This window comes from Schistocerca cancellata, chromosome 1 (genome assembly GCF_023864275.1).
Source record: "Schistocerca cancellata isolate TAMUIC-IGC-003103 chromosome 1, iqSchCanc2.1, whole genome shotgun sequence".
Lineage (NCBI taxonomy): Eukaryota > Metazoa > Arthropoda > Insecta > Orthoptera > Acrididae > Schistocerca > Schistocerca cancellata.
Window position 1 is genome coordinate 481,456,827 of NC_064626.1, and position 23,011 is coordinate 481,479,837.

The following is a 23,011-nucleotide window of genomic DNA, read 5'->3' on the forward strand; positions in this document are numbered from 1 at the left end:
TTTCTGTACTGTTCCACTTTGTAACAGTGCATGGGAAGTATGAAAGCTTAAATCTTTCTGTGCGAGTTCTGGTTTCTCTTATTTTATAAGTTATTTCTCCCTATGTAGGTGGGTGTCAAAAAAATATTTTTGCATTTGGAGGAGAACTGATAGCTAGTAAGTATTTGTTTATCAGTACAACTTTGTTATGGCACTGTGGTGGGTCTGAAATTATGTGAGGAATATTTTTGTACTATCATTTGAAGTTCCCTTTGCCACTGAGTCAAACAATGAAGTGACTGTGTTAGATTACTAACCTACACCAATTTTCTCCATCTCTCCTCCTCCCTCTGCCCCTCCCCCTCCTAATTGTGTGGAGAGAGTAATTTCACCTCATGAATGGCTGATAGTGACATCATGATCTTTGGTCACAGGGAAAAGTTGGCAAATATTTGGAATTTTCAACAGCAATGTCCGAACAAGCATTGAGTGAAACAATACCTGATACATGCGAAGCTATGTAACTGTTCTGAAGCTAGAGTTCATGAAGACAAGTACAATATCCCAGTTACATAATATATCAACTGTGACATATTATGGATTCTATTTTATGTGTTTTTGGACTTGTTTTGAACTTCATATATTCTAGTAAATTATAGGAATGGCTAATGGGGTAACTTGTATTTTGTTACTGAGTGTATGCAAATTTTCGCTTCCCTGCCTGAAGTCCACCAGCAGCTTTTGCACCAGAATATAAAACTCCATTCTGCACTCAAGATGTAGGGATTAACACTCTGTCTTAAAAGCTTAACTTTTAATATTGTGGTAATGAAGTGTACAGTTTACCTTTAATTCACTCTTTTTATGAACCACAGACTCCATAATATAAAGACACAAAGGAACTTATGACATTTAACTGCTAGTGGGTGTTATACATCAGTGGGGACGTTGAAAACTTGTGCCGGACTGGGATTCAAACTTGAGTGTCCTGCTCACTAGCCAGATACTTTGACCACTAACCCATCCAGTCACAGTGGTCATTGAAACTGTACGGATTACTCTAGCAAGCCTCCCATCCGACACAAATTCTCAGCTTACACCACACACTACTGACATAGTGCACCTGTCCATTGTCCTTATTACTTATGACATTTCACCAGTTGTAGGAGTTTGAGTGTGGTGTGCATCTGCATTGAAGGGATTATTGACCAATCTCACCGTAATTATATGTACGGTGTCTGTTCCTTCGGGCATGTCCAAAAGATCAAAAATCATTTTGATCCTGTAGCTATTATGAATCAACACACAAAGGAATTAATGCCATTTAGCTGCTCATGGGCATCAGTATACATCAGTAGGGAAGTCAAAAGTGTGTGCTGGACCTGGATTTGAACCCCTCTCCTGCTTATTAGGCAGATGCTCTGACCACTAAGTCATCCGGATGCAGTGGTTATTGCAGTTGCATGAACTGCCCTAGCACACCTCCCGTCAGACCCGAATTCTCAACTTATCCATATACTACTGACATAGTGATCCTGCCCATTATCATCATTACTTCTGGCATTTCACCAATTCCTAACATTTGAGCATAATGTGCATTTGCACTGATGAGATCGTTTGCCCAGCCTTGCCTTTATTATGTGTGCGATGTCTATTCTTTTGGACATGTCTGAAAGAACAGACACCACTTATATAATGTAAGTATGAGTTTCTTTATGACCTAAGATACAGCTGCATGGTGTTTCTTTATCAGTTTAACACAATATTCTTCTGTGTAATATATACTTTTATTTTGTTTGCACTGACACAAGAGATGATGACATGGAGCAGCATTGAATGAAAATGCGCTGACAATCCCATGTTCAAGTCAACATAATGAGAGAGGTTTCCAAGTTAAAAGCTCATGGCAGACAGACTAATATTTTTGGTTTAGTCTGCAACAATTTTTTTTAGAAATACTATTTCTGTGTTTTCTGTAGGGTCAACTGCTCTGGTTGTGTCTATTAAGGAATTAAAAGTAGCTGCCTTCTTATTTAAATCGTTGTAATGCTTGCTCTTAACTTTCCATGAATATATGTGACTCTTCTGAACAAACAGATGACTTGACAAGTTCCGCGTACCAGATTTGTGGCAATCTCCTGTTCGCAGTCTCTGATTTATAAGCACAGATGTGATTTTCATCCATGGATATAGCAGTTTCTCTCAGTCCTTCAACCCCAACTTACAGATTTGCAAATGTCTCGTGCACATGCAAATGTTGTATCCACATGCTACAATCTGTCTGCCAGATTATATGTGGACTGGTCAGTAGTACAATCACATGGGACAAGAACTTAGTCACCCCCAGGAGACATCACTCTGATACTTTAACACACTGCCTCTAGCCTTGGTAGTGGCCTCAGTTCATTGGGAAAGAGAAACCACAAGTTTCTTCAGCTGTGCCATACCCAGCTCAAGTGACTGTTTGATGACAGGTCCCATAGAGGTACCAAATTGAGGCGGTGTTGATTGCTATGTTTCACCTGTTGTTCTGAGAGATTAAGATTGAGTGGCTGAATAGGGAGTTGAGTTGAGGTGTGATGGAGTGCCTCGGTGTTTGTCAAACCAGGAATGTGTGTGTGCTGCACTGTGAACATGGCTGTTATTGTCTTGGAAGCTGTGAGTGTGAACAGCATGCTTAGGAAAGCGTAGAAAAAAGTGTAACACTTGAAATACACATCCTAGCTCATATTCACCACAATCTGAATGAGTGAAACCCCAAAACATCTCCAGAAATAACTTTGGCCTGAATCCTTAACATAGTGCATGTTAAAAGTGTCACTGGCCCTCAGCAAGCTCGTCACCTCACACCATTTGAAATGAGAAAAATCATCACTCATTAGACCACACTGCGTGCCTCTAGTCACCTATTGCCCAGTTTCTGTATTGTTTCGGCCATGGAAGACATGCAACTTAAAGTGCTGCTGTGATCAGTGGCCTTTTGTGAGGTTCCTGCCTCCAAATACTTATTGCATGCAGTTCCCCTTGCAGCGTTTTCTCAGAAACTGGTGGAGATGTTTGTGCATTTACTGTCGGCAGCAGTTCCTTTTGGATTTACACTCTATTGTCACTGATAAGACATGACACTCTCCTCCAGTTCCGATCAGTTAGGATCTTTTAATGGTCACTATTCTTGTGTTACGTTACATGACTGTGAGCGGTACACTATTCCTTGCAGACACGTTGGACAGTCCACATTGCTACACCAACAAACTGTGGAATTTCATTTGTGGTCTGGTCATGGGCATGTCCAAAGGCGATAGTTTATGACTTGACATCAGTGGAGGACCAGTTCTGCACCATCTGCAGCGTTCCAAAGCAACTAGTGTGTTCTTTTAAGGTAGTCACTAATATGTGTAGTGAGGTGTATTATTTGGAATTGTGATAGACAGTCTACAGTGTTCACGTCTTGGTGCCTCCACCATACAGCGAGTGGTTATTCTTATGATTACATTGTTTACATTACACTCACAATTTCCTGTTTTATTTCAACTGCTCATGACTGGTTTGAAAAGAATTCTGAATGATTTACGAAATAGTTTCATGAATGTATACGTAGTTTCTGTGTCTTAGATATTGTTGGATGACTCATTTTTGCCCCATATTCTCCAACCTTCTTTATGAGCACTTAACCAACTAGAAAAGTCTATGTCGTTTGGTTGCTGCTTGCAGAGGTCAAAAGTAGCCTTACACAATGTTTGTAGATTTGTCTCGAATTTGGCTCTACAATGTAAATGAATTTTCATACACTCTGCTCACTTCAGTGCTGATAATTACCAGTGTGGTATCTACAGTTTTGGCAGTCGTTAAGTTTTAAACTACTTGTCTGCCCAACAGTTTCAGGTGTGACCCTTAGCTCTTTTTCAAAATGGCTTCTCCCTCCTCCACTCCTCCCCTCTTTTTGCAGTATGAAACACCCTTTCATGCTATTTTTGTACCCCTCCAATGTGTAGTAGTTACCTGAAATTTCAGGGGAAATTTTCTAAAAAGTTTTAAGTGTACCAGGACCTGTTTTATGCCAGCAGAGATGACGTTTATTAGTTAAGTCTTATATTATAGGAAGACATGAAATTTCCTTATATGACATTTGATATGAGTACACAACTGTACTTGGTCTTTATTTCAATAACCAGTTTCATCTACTTTTAAGATTGTCAACAGGCTGTATAAGAATTACTTAGATGAAGAGGGAATGGTCCAAGATGACATGTCAAAACTTGCCCGGAAATTTCTTTATACAAGAAGAATGCACCGAAAGAAAGACTGTCAGAATTTTAGCTGCTACGGCATACTCCAAGCATTTTTCCAAAAACTGTTGAAAATTGCCAAATTTTTAGCTTGCTGGGCTACTGGAGAACTATACAGCCATACTGGAGCTGTAGCGGACTGTGCATGGGCAACATGGCAGGTGCAGATCCTTCGTTGACAACACATTGCCAAACAGATAACACGACTCACTGTGAGCTTAATTTGTAAAGCGAATTTCAGTTTTTCTACTAATCACTGAATTTTGCAACTCGTTTCATATCTGGAAGAATTACCAGTTGCATTTGTGATAGGTCTGCACCGATAGCTGAGTGGTCAGCGCGGCGGTCTGTCACACCAAGGGGCCTGGGTTTGATTCCCGGCTGGGTCGAAGATTTTCTCCACTCAGGGACTGGGTGTTGTGTTGTCCTCATTATCATTTCATCATCATCGGTGGAAGACAATGGGAAACCACCACTGGAATCACTTCCCTAGATGCTCATATGGTGGACCTCTCCGACATGACATGACAAGACCTGCCGTAAGGCAGTACACAAAGTTTTTTTGTGATAGGATAAGTGTTAGCAATGGAGTTGAAACTGAATTAATATTCATTGTGTTTAATGTTAGGCAGTGTGCAAAAATGGTCCTGCTTCATAAAATCTGACTGTGAACTATACAAATAGAAAAACTATCCAAAAGATTTACTGTACAGGTTGACCACAAACTCCCATTAACCTCTCCCCCCTATACTAACCAAAACGAACCCCAAACTTAAATAAATAACACCAACAACAGGAGTATTCTTGAGATATAAACCATGTAGAGCTGCTTGTGAGATGCAGTGCACCGTTACCAATGAAGATTTCTTATCTGGGTCCTCCAAATCCCAGTTGAGATTAGTTTGTACCTGATGTGAAGATGAAGCTTCTTGTTACCTCCACTACATCTGTTGCACTGGTGTTGATTACTCTCATTTCCTGAAAGAACTGCAAGAAAACTGCACTTTATCGTTTCGAGATGAAAAAAGACAGAGTCTATTGCGCAATCAGTTAATGGTATGACACATTCATTTGCAACAATAGCAGTGAGGAGTATGAACGGATCACTGTTCTGGAGCTTTAAATCTGTCCTCAGGGACCTCAAGGCACAGTAGGACCAAAAATTAAAAATGAGACTGTTTAGTGGCAAGAATCTTATAACAAACCTATTGTAATGTGAAAAGATAGGAAAGAACAAGTTTTAACATTTCATTGAAAACTGTTTTTAAACACTTGCAGAAATTGATTCATTGCTTGTATTCAACTCTTCATACGGACATAACGACCCCTCTGTCTTTGAGGAGGATGATGAAAAGAGAGTTGATATAATTCAGATTCCTCCCTGAGCAACCAATGAGACTCTCAATAAAGAATTTATTGACTGTGGTAAGTATTTTTAAGGAAATTGTTGGAAATAATTTCTGATAGTTCCATGTCGCTTGAGGTTTATCAGGAGAACAGAATTTTTAAATTTAAGTCATTTGTTCTTCATTAATAATTTTTTCATAATGCGGGGCCACAGTCATAATATATTTCTTTAAGGTCAGTACCGCCATTAGACTGTTGTTTATTTACAGTGTTACATTTACACTTACACAATCATGATTTCGGCTTCAAAGTGCCATTATCAAGTGTTTTAAGTGTTATACAGTGTCTAAGATGCCATACTGTCGTATTTAAAATACACTATGTGACTAATAGTGTATTTTAAATATGAGAGTATGTCATCTTAGGCACTGTATAGCACTTAAAACACTTGATAATGGCACTTTGAAACCGAAATCATGATTGTGTAAGTGTAAATGTAACTCTGTAAATAAACAACAGTCTAATGGCAGTACTGACTTTACAGAAATGTTCTTTATTAGTTTGCATCAGCATGTTTTATGAACTGCTTCAAGTGAGCTGAGCAGTGACCAAAACTGTTCCTTACTCAACTGCAGTTCTGTCTAAATAAAACTATTAATTACCGTAGAGTGCCTGAAAGCATTAATTTTTTTTCATCAGGTGTGCCTGGTGGAAGGAAAATGTTTGTTTTTGTCATTCAAATGACACTTCTTTTTATTGTGTTGACTATGGGGAATAAACAAGCAACTGTTTCATTGTTAGTAAAATATGTTGTTCAAAAATTATCATGAGAACTATGCTGTAGTAATATTTATAAAATGATGTACGTGTAAGTATTATATCATTTCAACACATTTAAGTGACAATTGATGGAAGTTATCTGTAATGTAACTTCAAACACTCCCTTGATTTATTTTCCTCTGTTAGTCACCTTTGTAAGAATTACATCCTCAACAGTTTGGCTGTTGATAGAAATTGCCTCTGATTAAAAAAAAAAATGATTCATGACTTTTTTTGTATAGTTTAGGTGCTTCAAATTGACAGTGACATTCTGGATATTCACACTAAATGGTGCTACACTCTCATCATGGCTAATTACGTGCTATGGAAGGAGGGCTGTATAAACTGCTGTCATAAGTGGTTCATTATGCAACAAAAACAAATAAATTTAACAGTTTTAAGAAATACTTGTGGTGTGTCTTAGCAGCTATGATTTTGACACTGCATTTATTTAGTGTATTCTTTCTGCATAAAAGAATATCAGGGTGGGTTTTGACATGTCAGATTGGACCATTCTCGTATTTTTTTTTCTGTAGAATGTTAACCATGGTATGGTATTATAAATATAAAACCTGGCAGGATTATGCATATGTTGTATGTTGTACTGATTTGTACTGATTTATTAATATTAGTAGATCATAGAAGGTAGGTATAATTCTGTCAAGTTTGGTATGCTTGTTGCTATATGTGTGACTCAAGGCTAATTCCCTGCAGTAGATCTGAAAATCATTCATATAAACATAATTCTCCAGGTTTTGCATTTTTAATACTGTGGAATGTTTTACATTCTGTGAAAGAAATTTTATCTATAAAACACTCGGCTAATTACTTCTTGTATAACCCAATGATCTTAAAACAATACAAAAACATTTCTTAAAATAGAGAATAGATATAGCTGTGCGAACCTACAGAGAAGTTACTTAAGTATCTGAAAACTGTACATCCCTGGCTATACAAAATACTAGTTATATGTGCCATGACTTTCATAAAAATGGTTTCACAGTAAAAAAAAAAAAAAAAAAAAAAAAAAAAAAAACATATCTGACTTGTATGTCAACCTAATGCTTCACTGCTCTGTGCTGTGCAATGCAAGACATTACAATGAGATATTTATATTTTTGAGGTATGCTAAATCAATAACTTGTAAACTTACTGACACTACATTCATACACACTTGATAACAGTTTGTATAAGGAGCTGTTACTAACCACAGTGGATACGGAACACAAATGTCCAGAACCACCAGTGAAACGTGAAAAGTCACAGTGCTTAGTTTAAAGTGTTTGTCGTTATCCTTAGCATACACGTGATACACTGTCGATGGAGAACACTTCACAGTAGTGTATTATATGTCTCCCATTATATAGTAAATGAACTAGAGATATGCATGATATATACAGGGTGTTACAAAAAGGTACGGCCAAACTTTCAGGAAACATTCCTCACACACAAAGAAAGAAAATATGTTATGTGGACATGTGTCCGGAAACGCTTACTTTCCAGGTTAGAGCTCATTTTATTACTTCTCTTCAAATCACATTAATCATGGAATGGAAACACACAGCAACAGAACGTACCAGCGTGACTTCACTTTGTTACAGGAAATGTTCAAAATGTCCTCCGTTAGCAAGGATACATGCATCCACCCTCTGTCGCATGTAATCCCTGATGCGCTGATGCAGCCCTGGAGAATTGCGTATTGTATCACAGCCGTCCACAATACAAACACGGAGAGTCTCTTCAATTGGGAGACAAGAGCTTTCAAATGCCCCCATAAATGAAAGTCAAGAGGGTTGAGGTCAGGAGAGCATGGGGGCCATGGAATTGGTCCGCCTCTACCAATCCATCGGTCACCGAATCTGTTGTTGAGAAGCGTACGAACACTTTGACTGAAATGTGCAGGAGCTCCATCGTGCATGAACCACATGTTGTGTCGTACTTGTAAAGACACATGTTCTGCAGCACAGGTAGAGTATCCTGTATGAAATCATGATAACGTGCTCCATTGAGCGTCAGTGGAAGAACATGTGGCCCAATCAAGACATCGCCAACAATGCCTGCCCACTGTTCACAGAAAATCTGTGTTGATGACGTGATTGCACAATTGCGTGCGGATTCTCGTCAGCCCATGCATGTTGATTGTGAAAATTTACAATTTGATCACGTTGGAATGAAGCCTCATCCGTAAAGAGAACATTTGCACTGAAATGAGGATTGACACATTGTTGGATGAACCATTCGCAGAAGTGTACCCGCGGAGGCCAATCAGCTGCTGATAGTGCCTGCACACGCTGTACATGGTATGGAAACAACTGGTTCTCCCGTAGGACTCTCCATACAGTGACGTGGTCAATGTTACCTTGTACAGCAGCAACTTCTCTGACGCTGACATTAGGGTTATCGTCAACTGCACGAAGAATTGCCTCGTCCATTGCAGGTGTCCTCGTCGTTCTAGGTCTTCCCCAGTCGCGAGTCATAGGCTGGAATGTTCCGTGCTCCCTAAGACGCCGATCAGTTGCTTCGAACGTCTTCCTGTCGGGACACCTTCGTTCTGGAAATCTGTCTCGATACAAACGTACCGCGCCACAGCTATTGTCCCGTGCTAATCCATACATCAAATGGGCATCTGCCAACTCCGCATTTGTAAACATTGCACTGACTGCAAAACCACGTTCGCGATGAACACTAACCTGTTGATGCTACGTACTGATGTGCTTGATGCTAGTAATGTAGAGCAATGAGTCGCATGTCAACACAAGCACCGAAGTCAACATTACCCTCCTTCAATTGGGCCAACTGGCGGTGAATCGAGGAAGTACAGTACATACTGACAAAACTAAAATGAGCTCTAACATGGAAATTAAGCGTTTCCGGACACATATCCACATAACATCTTTTCTTTATTTGTGTGTGAGGAATGTTTCCTGAAAGTTTGGCCGTACATTTTTGTAACACCCTGTATATTGTTATCTTTTTAGAATGTCTGCCGCACTATAAGGTGAAGGGTTAATGATGATACATTAACCAACTTTTGTAGTTAGTACTAATTTATGAGCATGTTAAAATATGAAAACATATTGTTTTTTCTTCTATAAGTTCTCTACTGATTTTATTGTAGTTGAGAGAACACACAGACAAATGTTGTTAGTAATACTAAGGTGTAAACGTAATAGTGGCATACGGTATTTATATTCTTCTGGCAGATGATTTGCACTCATATGATTTTGATCCTGTACAGTGGGAAATTGTAATTCTGCCTGTGTACCATAGTGGGCTGACACTCCTTATTCGAAACAGTTGTTTCCAACATGAATGATAGACATTTTATTTAGAATAAACTGTGAAATGATTTTTTGACAACCTCAGTCCACTCCCCACTTCTTCCTCTCACTTCCATTCTCTTGCACTCCTCCACCTTCTCTTCCCTGTGTGTGTTCTTTCCTTCTATTCTATCCTCAGCCATAAGTTCATGTAGTTTCACAGGAGAATAAGATAACAATATAATTAATTTGAGACATCCTAAATTGACTGCGTTTCATTAGATGATTATGTTTTAAATAACTCTGATGTGGGATAATTTGATTTTTTTTAGTCTTCTGTGTTGTAGCCTTTTTCTGAATGCACTGGGATAAGGGAAACTGATTAACATAGTTGTTACATACTTTTTAGTGTAATTCAGAATGGATTGTGCATTTTCTGGTCTTCCTTTAATTCCTATTTCCTCTTTTCAGCTTTCTGAAAGCATCTTACATCACTGTCAGATATTACATCTGTTTGTCATAAACAGGCTCGTTAGCAAAAAAATTCTTATTGTTTGGTTATCTGATTTCTTTATTTTTATTTTTGTAGCACATTTTCCCTTTAGGTCATTTTCACTGATGTAAAGTAGTCCACATGTCATTAATGCTGGTGAAAGTGCCACCTGATGTTAAGACTTCTCATAGTAAAAATGCGTGCACGTAATCTTCAGTACTCAAACTGCATATTACTGTAACTGCCTCTTCCATCTTTGTTGAATGGATTTTTGATCCATAGGGAGTTTGCATACTGGTGAAGTCTACATTTGTACCATATATAGAGAGAAAAAATTGAGCAGGGAAGGAATGAATTACTAAACATGGTTTACAGATAAAATGGAAGCTGCATTGATCTTTCATTTAACTTTTTCCTTGCAGGTACCTGACTGGCAGACATATCTAAAATAAATTTTATACTTGGCTTTCTTGTCTTCCTAAAGTTATTTTAAGTTTGTGTGATTGTTGATACAGTGATGAAACACTATGTTGTTATTTAGGGACAATAAATTCTCATTTCTTTGTAATACATACATAAATCATTGTAAATGATTCTGTGTGCTTCTTTCAGTAAACTCTAAGCTGCTGGTATCCAATACTAGTCCCAAGTGACTTTTAAATTGATGACTTCATTGCAGGCATTGCCTGCAGGACAATCCAGAAGAAGAATTCTCTAGTTTGTAATATCCTCCATCACCCCTCCCCCTTCCATACTTTTGTGGTATCATAAGGTGCATAACTGACAAATATTTAAAATTTATGATTTAACATCAACAGCTTTAAAGAGTACTGGTGTCTTACAGTTAAATCTGCTGCCTTAACACTAACAATTGTTGCATGCTGTATGTAATATAACATTCATTTTTAAAAGTTTTTGTGTTCGGCCTACTACAGTAGTATTCTATAAATTAGATATATAATGTAGTGTTCACAGAAGTATCCTTGTGCAAGCCTCTCAGTTGTGTTGTTCGTTTTCTTGTTTGTTACTATGCTAGTCAGTAGAATAAAGCCTGTTGATAGATATCTTGCATATTATTTCTTTGCTTTGTCTTTGAATCTGTGTTAAACTAAAAACTTAATGTAGATCAGTATAACATATGTGAATAATTTATTGTTTCACTGTAGTAGCTGTAGTCATTCTTTACTGTTTACTAACAGAGCTTCTCATACAGTGATGATTTACTCGTATTTTTATTGTTAGGCAGTGTTACGATATTAAAGACAACATTGTTGTTTTTGTTGGTACTTATTTCCTGCTGCAAGAACTCTCTCCACACACACACACACACACACACACACACACACACACACACACACAGATTGTGCCAACATTCCTCAGATTTCTTATAGCTAATAAAATATTTCATTTTGTTGACTGTGCATTCTCTTCTATTTAACATGATTATTGGTTCTGTAGCTCTCAGCTTTAGTTTGCCTGGATGTGGAATTTGGTTTTGCAAAAGTTGATTTTCTGTCATTCTGAAGGATGAAGCAGTGGAAGGGGCTCTGAGGGAGATAGGGCTTCTGTAGTGGCTGGTGCACCCAAAGTACAAACCTTCAGACACATGGACAGCAACAGCTGAGCTGGCTTCTAGTCTTCTGCTGCATGTTGTTCACACCAGAACTGTTATTTTTTAAATATTTTGGAACCTAAGAAGTAAATTTATTGGTGAAGATAGTTGTTCATTGTTTGACTACTGTGAAGCAAATACACATTTCAAATTGTGATTTAAATTTGATACTTGTGTGTGTTACAACAAGAGTTAATATGAGGATAAGAGAAAAACCTCGTATATTGTGTTTCCAGGCTAACATGCAATAATTCTGGTTATAGAGAGTAGATTTTTATAGAGATTTTTACAGAGTTCAGAACTCAGTATGTGCACGAATTAATATTGCTGTATTGTAATCAGCGAAAAAAAAAAAGCTTCCAGCTATTCCTTAAATTATGTAACTTAAAAATACGTTATTAAGAATAATTGTACAAAATTTTTGAGAAAAGTCTGTCCTCCAACAAACTGAATGGAATAGTAGATTTGTGACTGACATAGTATAAGCACAAGAATCAAGATTAGCAAACCTGTCAGATTTTACCTCCTTGGTACATAGCAATAATACTTAGTGTGTTAATGAACTGCAATACTGAAATTATATTTTTCCATGAAATTAATTTTTTTAGCATTAACATTCTGTGTGAAATAATTCAAATTTGTAATGTGGAAGCTAGAAGCATATTGTGACACATTATTGAATAGTACGTAGTGACCTCATTCTTGGTGTTCGTGAAAGTTGAAGTATGTCATTGGCACAGCAGGATACAAACATATTCCAGTTTCCACATGTTGTTTCCAAACCTATTTCATAAACGCAAAGTTCTCTACAAATATAAAAACAAAACTTCAAGGAGCAAAATATTTTCTAAATCTGTTGTCCTGAGATCTTTTCAGAAACAAAATATGGCTAGGAAGAAATAAGTGAAAGCTTAAAAGTATGAGTAAAAGCCAAGGAGTAGTCTCTATTCACTCTGAATGAAAACAGCAGTCAGGAAAGAAAAAGTGAAAACATAGAGCAGTGAGCATCCCTTTCAGACACACACAAATTACAAAAACGACATAGTGTTGTTGTTGGGATAAGAAAGCACTTAGAGCACATTTGATGTGACACTAATACCTATAGAAGATAAAATTAGTTAATTCTCTGTGATAGATCACTTATGTATCTCCCACACTCTATTTCCTCTCCATTGTAGTGAGTGAAAAAAAAATGTTTTTGTACCCCTATCAGTTCAACATATTTGTTACTAGACAATGTCTAGTGTGTGTTACAGCTTGTTCTTTGTTGATATCAGTTGGATGTTAAACTCTGATCACCTTAAATCTTTATTTTCATTCATGCCTGAGTAGAAAGTGCCTTTCATTGCTGGCAGATTGAGGCTGTGTAGACAATGAGGGAGAAAAACAAAGATGTAATTGACATTTGAAAATAACCTATTGATAAAATTCTTAGAATATGAGAGCATGATAAGTTATGAAGTTGTACAGAGACTCAGTCATTGAATTTCATCTGGTAATATGGTGACATAACTGGGAAATGTTTAAAAAACAACTCCCAAATGTTGAAGCCTGATTTCATATAAATACAGATCTACTTCAACATCTGGGACTTAGAGTAAAATGAAGTTATTGTTTCACTAGTCAGTCTGAAGAGAGAAATACTTGAAAGGTTATGAAAAAATTTTAAATATCATATTAGTGGAATTCACCAGTAATAGAAATACCGCAAACATTGCTTCTCACTGATCAAGCACCATCTGCTAATATGTTGCTGTTTTCCTACATTGATCTCTTTCTACTGTTTCTATGAATAATTTTTATCGGGTTTTGTGTCATTGTTCTTTTTGTTTCCATCTACCAAGGAAAATTTTTGATTTTGAGAGATCAGAATTGAGCATGCATTTCCTGGTATCATATCAGGTGGGTAATGCTTTTTAATAAAGGTGAACATCATGTCTTATTCATTGAAATGTCTTTTTAAAACTTCCATTTGGACTTAGGTTAAGGTTATGGTCTTGTTTTGGTGTTGTTGCTGTTCGCTTTGATTAGTGGTTGCTGTGCCATTGACAAAAATTTCCGTACTGTAACAACTTCCTCCACTTATTCCTGTTAGTGGATTGAATGATCTTCCAGCTGTAAAATTTGCTATATGAAAAATTAAATCATGAAGATAATTTAGAAACATTTATATGGAAGTATGTATTGTGTTTCTTCTGAAAGGTACTGGAGGCTTGTTTCATAATTAAGTGGACAAAATGGTGCTTAAGCAGTTTCAAATGTTCTGCAGATCGATGAGAAATATAGGGAATCTATTCAGAACTACATTTCATTAAATAGCCACTGGTACTTCCTTCTCTGCAAGTATTCACCATTTTAATGAAGTGTAATGGGACTGTCACTCCTTTTATCATTATACAAGTGGGCAGAGAAGCACTAATTAGGCAAAGGATGGTTGGTTACCACTTTTTCTATAATATCACTGCCACTTTAACAATCTTCTTTCGTTAAGTTTAAGTGAGCTGTTGTAAGACATCCATATTTGTGATACAGATTTGTGTCAAACAATCCCCTCCTCTCTCTCTCTCTCTCTCTCTCTCACACACACACACACACACACACACACACACACACACACACACATTCTCAGAGAGAGAGAGAGAGAGAGAGAGAGAGAGAGAGAGAGAGAGGGGGGGGGGAGGGGGGGAGGGGGGGGAGATATGAGCTTCTTGTATGAAACAGTTTTCACAGTTCTCCCAACATTCACATTGAAAGCATTGTTGTGCAGTTGAAGGATTTGTATAATTCCTGATATTTGTAAGTAAGTGAACAATATTTTTCTTTTCATGTGATACTTTCTCAAAGTTCTTCATTAAACCAACCTCCTGCTATTAAATCCATGACAATGTTTGGCTGTTTGAAACAGTTTTCCCAAAATTGAAATTATGAGCATCGTTGTGCATTTGAAATATTATATACTTCCTATTATTCATTGCTAAGTGAAACAGTATTTTTCTTTGAAGTGAGACTTTCTCAGGATATTGCATGAAGCCAGCCTTCTTCTATTAAATCCATGACAGTGTTTTTGTATTGTAAATGAATGCATAAAATTTATATTTGTTTGCTAGAATCTGGTTGAAGAAATAATTATCTTTTTATGGTTTAACCTTTAATATTTATTGTATAATGATATGTCAAAAGCATTTATTTTTGTAAACATTTTCTTGTAACTGGAATGTATTTATGCCATTGTTATGTTAAAGTTTTCATTTTGTTGCATATATTTACAACTGCATATGTTTTCATAACATTTCTAATAAACAGAAATATTATCTGAAACTTAATAATTTTTCCATACTTCTTATTTGGAATAAAATATATCTGTTGATATATTTACTCAAAGACCAAGGATGTATCTGGTGTATGCAGGTTTTCAAACTGGCCCCATTGGAAATAGGGAGCAGTTCTTGGGAAGGCAAATGCGATTTTGGGTTGAGCCTCCGCGGATTAGAAAATTTTCTCGTAAATTCATTCACCCTTTCTTCCTTTTGTAAATAGGTATGAACTGTAGTGCCAAATGCCGAAAGTTGTTAATGAAACATTACAGTAAATAAACAAACATCATCTGGATCACAACTTTTTATTTACAAACAACCCGTTTCAATCTGTGCTGCAGACCCATCTTATGCAGGAGGATCTGCAGCGAATTGACGCATGGTGCAGGGAATGGCAATTGAATCTCAATGTAGACAAGTGTAATGTGCTGCGAATACACAGAAAGATAGATCCTTTATCATTTAGCTACAAAATAGCAGGTCAGCAACTGGAAGCAGTTAATACCATAAATTATCTGGGAGTACGCATTAGCAGTGATTTAAAATGGAATAAGCATATAATGTTGATCGTCGGTAAAGCAGATGCCAGACTGAGATTCATTGGAAGAATCCTAAGGAAATGCAATCCGAAAACAAAGGAAGTAGGTTACAGTACGCTTGTTCGCCCACTGCTTGAATACTGCTCAGCAGTGTGGGATCCGTACCAGATAGGGTTGATAGAAGATATAGAGAAGATCCAACGGAGAGCAGCGCGCTTCGTTACAGGATCATTTAGTAATCGCGAAAGTGTTACGGAGATGATAGATAAACTCCAGTGGAAGACTATGCAGGAGAGACGCTCAGTAGCTCGGTACGGGCTTTTGTTAAAGTTTCGAGAACATACCTTCACCGAAGAGTCAAGCAGTATATTGCTCCCTTCTATGTATATCTCCCGAAGAGACCATGATGATAAAATCAGAGAGATTAGAGCCCACACAGAGGCATACAGACAATCCTTCTTTCCACGAACAATACGAGACTGGAATAGAAGGGAGAACCGATAGAGGTACTCAAGGTACCCTCCGCCACACACCGTCAGGTGGCTTGCAGAGTATGGATGTAGATGTAGATGTAGATGCAAGTATGGTGCCGCTAAGTGCAGTATGTTAGTGTTGATAAATAGCACTTCACAGCGCCAGACCTGAAGATGATCCTCAGTGACGATTGAAACCGGCTGTTGGTAAATAAAAAGTTGTGATCCAGACGGTGTTTGTTTCACACATTATTGACAAACTGCACTTTTCAGTGCCAGACCTGAATATGATGTGCACCAAAAATAGAAACCAGTTATCAGTAAATAAAAAGTTGTGATCCAGAAGTTCTTTGTTTATTTCTTGCAACAAAAGATACATGTTTCCTAAGACATGGTGTCAATTATCAAACATTACAGTAGTATTTATGATATGATACAGCCTATTGGAAGTATTCAGATCATAATTACTACATTATTGTCTTCAACTTTAACTGTTAAACTGTAAATCAGTTTTTGAGACACTTTTGTGTGTTTGTTATGAATAATCAGCCTCAACATAATCATCACCCCCACCACTGCATGTCCAAATTTTTATTAGGGTGGTAAGTATTTATCTGATTTCACACAGTGACCTACGTAATATGATGTATGTTATATCTTTTTCATACATGAATTTTGGTTACATAAGAGTTCTAAAATTAAGGAATTTCTGAGCAGACTTGTACTTATTGTGGATGACTTTTACTTCTTACCATAATGTTCTCTTTTCCTTTTTTAAATTGCTTGGTAAAACAGTTAAGAGGTCAAGGAGGAAACCTTCTTACATTGCTGTTGATATTAACTTATTGGAACTCACCATTATTCAGCCACCAATTTATGATACAGAGTTGGAGTATAATTTGAATTAAACTGATTTTGTAACGCTTTATCATTTTCTGAAAGCTAGCTTACAGGCATACTTTCATCTGTTGATCATTTTAGTTGAGTTCGTAGTAAAGAATTGCATTGTTAAAGATTCAGTTAGAATACAATTAATTAATGTGGCTGTGATGTTTTTATGAAAAGAACATTTTTTAGAATGTTTCTTCCCAAATAAAAAATAATAATTAACGTAAAGGATTTTCAAAAGTTTACTGTGTGATTTGAACATATATTTTGATATTGGTGAAAAAATGCACTGTCATGATTATTGATACCAGTTTCATATTGGTCTTTAGGGACATCTTTCTCTTGCACTCTATCTTTAAATCTAAGCAACTTGATGCTGCACGATGATATTTTTTTACTATTGTATGCTGTATCTGAATTCCGTCTTAAAACTGTAGTAACCATCCAAATATAAATATGTAACATTTAAGAACTATTACAGAATTTGTGGGAGGTACAAAGATTTACATTAACAAAAACAATAATAATAATAATAATTATTATTATTATTATTATTATCATTTGCAAATTGTGTAAGCCTATAAAGAGGCTTGATACAGTGTTTTGCATGTAAATATAGCTGCTTATTTACTGAAGCAGCTTCTCACTTGGGCTCACAAGATGGAGACTAAACTATTTAAGACTTTCCTACTACAAAAAATATCTGAAGTGTTCAGTAGAAGGTGAAAACAGGGTTTGTGTCAGTAAGCAGCATCACAAATCGTGATCCCAAGAACTTGTGTGAAAGAAAAGTCACTGTATATGTGAAAGCTGTAACAAGCTACTTTAGGAGTGTAGATATGACAAATTATTAGTGCTGTTTTAATACTCATTATCTCAATTAAGTGCAATTACACCTGTGAAATTGTTAGTTTGACAGTTGCACCAGTTTCTACTAAAAATTTGAAATTGCAAGCAGGTGTAATAAATTGCTGGTAGTGAATTTAAGCGCATGGCGTGATGTAAAATTAGATAGACAAACATATTTGATGGAGATGTTTCAATGAGAAATGTGTTCATAAGGATGACAGGGCCCAAATGGTGTTATAAATACGAAGGTTACCTCTGTAATTCGAAAAAGGTTAGTGCAGTATGCAGCTGTCATTGTCCGTTAGTGTAACATAGATGCAGTGGAAGCAGCTCTGTGATCTATACTAATTTGAAGAAAAAGATAGGAAGAAATTAAAACATTTCTTTAAAATGAATGCGTCTCTTTTTAATGACTCCATTGCATGTGGGACATTAAATTCACAAAACAAAAAGGAGAGGAAGGTGGAGTAGCTGCTCAAGTGTAAACCAGTTAGGTTATTAGGCTGACAACTCCAAGTGGTGTTGTAGTTCATGTGTTATGCTGACCTGTTTTAAAGAATTATGTATGCTACTGGTCCATGCAACTGGCATAGGACTTGCATATTTTCCTTCACATTTGTTGTAGTTGTGCTCTTACATACTAAGGTTGTGCTACATTCTTATTATGGGTGCCATCGGTGTTCTGTCCACAATGCTGTGTGGATCATCAAATAGTAAGCATTTAATAAATGTTTTTTAGCATTTGTTGAGAAAGCCCATTGTTGTTGTTGGTGTCGTCAGTTTGAATGGTTTCATACAGCTTACCTGCTTGCATATCTTATGCAGTCCTCTTAATATCTGCATAACTACTGCTTATAATCATCAAGTGGATTAAATTAACTGATAAAAAATTAAATAAAGTATTTCTTTTGATTAAAAAACAGTCTTGTCTTGGAAAATGACTTCCCTCAAAGTGTTAATCTGAAGCAACAATCAATTACTTGTCTCTGTTTCATTTGCTGGTATGATGGGTGAAATTTTGATATTCTGGCGTTCTTGGTAGCAGCGTTCTGAAGCAAATTGCTCGGGGAAGAAAAATGTTGGAAGCTGTACATTTGTGTAGATCTCCACACGTATAAAATTATAAATTGACGTATTGCACGAGACATCAAAAGCATTTGAAGCCATCCTGGCCACCCATGCCTCAGAGGATTGGTATGAGTCCCAGATGTGCATACTTGTTAGGTTTTGTCCCAAATATGTTCAACATAAATGATATCAGGTGATCCGGAGACCACACAAGTACTCTTATGTACATGGACCATTTCTCAAACCATTCTGACACAATTCCAAAACAACAAGGTGGGACACTGTTGTGATGAAAGTACAAGTCATTTGTGGGTGAACAAGTGGTTACTTGTGTATTATTCATCAGTGAGTGAATGACAGTGGCAGACTGACAGGACCATTGGTGTGTACCAATGTGTAGTGCTGCTGCTTAGTCCAAGGCACATTTTTACATGCTTTGATTGTCTGTGATCACATCGTCATTGAAAAGATATTAAATCTTAATCATCTTTCTTCCTTCATGCTTTGATCACCTTGTGAAGTATCTGTTGATCCATTAGGGATTACCAGAGGTTGAGAAGTCATGACATCCCGGAACGTATGGTCCTAGTATTCCAATATTGATTATTTTTAAGAGGTGCATGAAGACGGCATAATGAATTGCTGAAACTGGTAGGGGAAATAAAATAAAATAAAATCTCAATTGCACAACTGTTCGGTGAATTTAATTGTTAAACAGCTTGTGAAGTATTCTCACCTCTCTCCTAACCTATGGTCCGTAATGTGTTATGAACAGAAATTCAGTTATGGGTGGTGGCTCTTGTACCTCATAGCATCTGGATGGTCTGGCTGTTCATTTGTTGTTGGAGTTGGTGGTCGTAGTGGTGGTGCTGGTGATGGTGGTAGTGCTGTTGCCGTACTCTGGCATTAAATGGACAAGTAATTTGCTGCAATGTGGTCAGTCGGTCTGGTATTTTAATCCACAGTAATCATTAGTGACCAATCAATGTGTTTCCAGTGGCAGCTGCATCAGCAAACTGCATTTTTTTGTGAAAATGATTTATTTGCGGTACACCAGTGACACAGTAGCATATGAAAATTTCAGTGGTTGCAAGAACTCGGAAATGGAATGCCCCTTCAGGCACATATAATCTAGCCAGGGTCAAATACGATGATATAAGATGTGTTGCCTATCCTGCACTTGATTGTAATACTGACTGTCGGTACAAGGTCTGAAGGTGACACACCAAACTACTTTGTTCATACTTACAACATGAGTATTCTCTTTCCAACCCAGCAGTTACATTGATTAAATTGCCCTGAGATTGCCTTGGGATGTCCTCGTTTTGTATTTTGGCATATGTACATGTTTATCACCTCATTTTAGAAAGAGTTCTCCAGTATTTGTTGGTAAGTGGGAGGCAGCAAAAGCCAGAATGTTGAGTCAGAATGTAATCTTCATTGTATAAAAACATGATGTGTCTTGCTAGGAATAGAGTTAAGCATCACGTTAGTAGAGATACTGCACTTCTATTCAAGGAGCAGGATTCATATCTGTGCCACTTTATTCTGGATTAGGATTTTTACAAGTTCTTCAAATCATTTCAGTTGAATGCATTTTATTTATTTATTTATTTATTGTTTTTGAATCACCAATCTTCTGAATGGGTTGATGCGGCACACCACGAATACCTCTCCTGTGCCAATCTTTTCATCTCAGGGTAGCCCATGCAACCTCAGCCCTCAGTTGTTTGTTTGATGTCTTCCTCTACAGTTTTTACCCCCTAGTACCATGGAATTTATTCCTTGGTGTTTCAACAGATGGATTACCATCCAGTCTCTTCTTCCTGTCAAGTGTTCCCATGTATTCCTTTACATGGCAATTTTGCGGAGATCCTCCTCATTCCTTACCTTATCAGTCCACCTAATTTTGAACATTCTTCTGTAGCATCATATCGCAAATGTGTCGATTCTCTTCTGTTCTGGTTTTCCCTTGGTCCATGTTTCGTTACCATACAATGCTATCCTCCAAATCGACATTCTCAGACATTTCTTCCTCAAATTATGGTTTATGTTTCATGCCAGTAAACTTATCTTGACCAGGAATCCCCTTTTTACTGGCACTAGTCTGCTTTTTATGTCCTCATTACTCTGTCCGTCGTGGATTACTTTGCTGCCTAGATAGCATAATTCCTTAATTTTGTGTACCTCATGATCACCAATACTGATTGAAGTTTCTTGCTGTTCTCATTTCTGCTACTTCCCATTACTTTGGTCTTTCTTCGATTTACTTTCAGGCCATATTGTGAACTCAGATTGTTCATTCAATTCAACAGATCCTGTAATTCTTCTCACTTTCACTGAGGATAGCAGTGTCAGTGAATCTTACCATTGATAACCTTTCACCCTGAATTTAAAGTCCACTCTTGAACCTTTCTGTTATTTCTGTCACTGCTTCCTCAGTATACAGATTGAACAGCAGGGTTGAAGGACTACACCCCTGTCCATTATGTACTTTTCAATCTGAGCACTGTGTTCATGGTCTTCCACTCATATTTTCCCTCTTGGTTCCTGTACATATTGTACGTCACTCACCTTTCCCTATGGATTACCCCTAATTGTCATACACTTCTTCCAGGTCGACAAATCATATGAAAGTGTCTTTATTTTTCTTCAGTCTTGCTTCCATTATCAGCTCCAACATCAGAAATGCCTCTCTGGTGCCTTTACCTTTCCTAAAGCCAAACTAATTGTCATCTAACAGGTCCTCAATTTCCTTTTCCATTCTTCTGTATATTGTTCTTATCAGCAACTTGGATGCATGAACTGTTAAGCTGATTGTGCAGTAATTCTCGGACTTGTTGGCTTTCACAATCTTCAGAATTGTGTGGATAATGTTTTCCCAAAAGTCTGCTCATATATCATTAGTCTCATACGTTCTACACACCAACGTGAATAGTCATTCTGTTGCCACTTACCCCAGTGATTGTAAAAATTCTGATCTAGCCCTTTTGCTGTATATGATCTTAAGTCCTCCAAAGCCGTTTTAAATTCTGATTCTGATGCGGAGTCCCGTATCTCTTCCCTGTTGTTTTCTGGCCTGTTCCTTCTTCTATCTTTTATTTATTTATTTATTTATTGTTCCGTGGGACCAAATTAAGGAGAAGTCTCCATGGTCATGGAACAAGTCAATACATGAAATTATAACAAGATATTAGAAACAGATAAAATGAAATATAAAAAACATATTCAGGTGACAAGGTAGTTTAAATAAAGAAAATCAACAATGTAACACTGAATTTGCTTAATTTTTTAGATCTTCCAGGAGCTCCTCGACAGAATAGAAGGAACGAGCCATGAGGAAGCTCTTCAGTTTAGACTTAAGAGTTTGGGCTACTGCTAAGATTTTTGAGTTCTTGTGGTAGCTTATTGAAAATGGATGCAGCAGAATACTGCACTCCTTTCTGCACAAGAGTCAAGGAAGTGCATTCCACGTGCAGATTGGTTTCCTGCCTAGTATTAACTGAGTGAAAGCTGCTAACTCTTGGGAATAGGCTAATATTGCAAACAAAAAACGACATTAAAGAAAATATATACTGTGAGGGCAATGTCAGAATTCCCAGACTATTGAATAGGGGTCGACAAGACGTTCTCGAACTTACACCACATATAGCTCGAACAGCCCGTTTTTGAGCCAAAAATACCATTTTTGAATCAGAAGAATTACCCCAAAAAATAATACCATACGACATAAGCGTATGAAAATATGCGAAGTAGACTACTTTTCGTGTTGAAGTGTCACTTATTTCAGATACTGTTCTAATGGTAAATAAAGCAGCATTTAGTTTCTGAACAAGATCCTGGACATGGGCTTTCCACAACAGCTTACTATCTATCTGAATGCGTAGGAACTTGAACTGTTCCGTCTCGCTTATAATACGCACATTCTGTCTGATCAAAATATCGGTTCTTGTTGAATTGTGAGTTAGAAACTGTAAAAACTGAGTCTTACTGTGATTTAACATCAAATTATTTTCCACAAGCCACAAACTTATTTCATGAACTACATTATTTGATACTGTTTCAATATTACACACAAGATCCT

At 37.1% G+C, this 23,011-nt stretch overlaps 1 protein-coding gene across 3 annotated transcripts in view; it reads left to right on the forward strand.

The window, feature by feature from the left end:
* LOC126177614 (AP-1 complex subunit sigma-2) overlaps window positions 1-23,011 on the forward strand; it is a 74,633-nt gene that overhangs the window by 36,986 nt on the left and 14,636 nt on the right. Inside the window, exon 5 of one of the 3 annotated variants that reach the window (XM_049924469.1) lies at window positions 11,711-12,318. The exons of the other annotated variants lie outside the window; for them this stretch is intronic. Within the exon in view, the coding sequence (XP_049780426.1) occupies window positions 11,711-11,755 (45 nt within the window). The 3' untranslated portion in view covers window positions 11,756-12,318. Of the gene's footprint in view, window positions 1-11,710; window positions 12,319-23,011 lie in introns of those variants that run through there. 3 annotated transcript variants of the gene reach the window in all.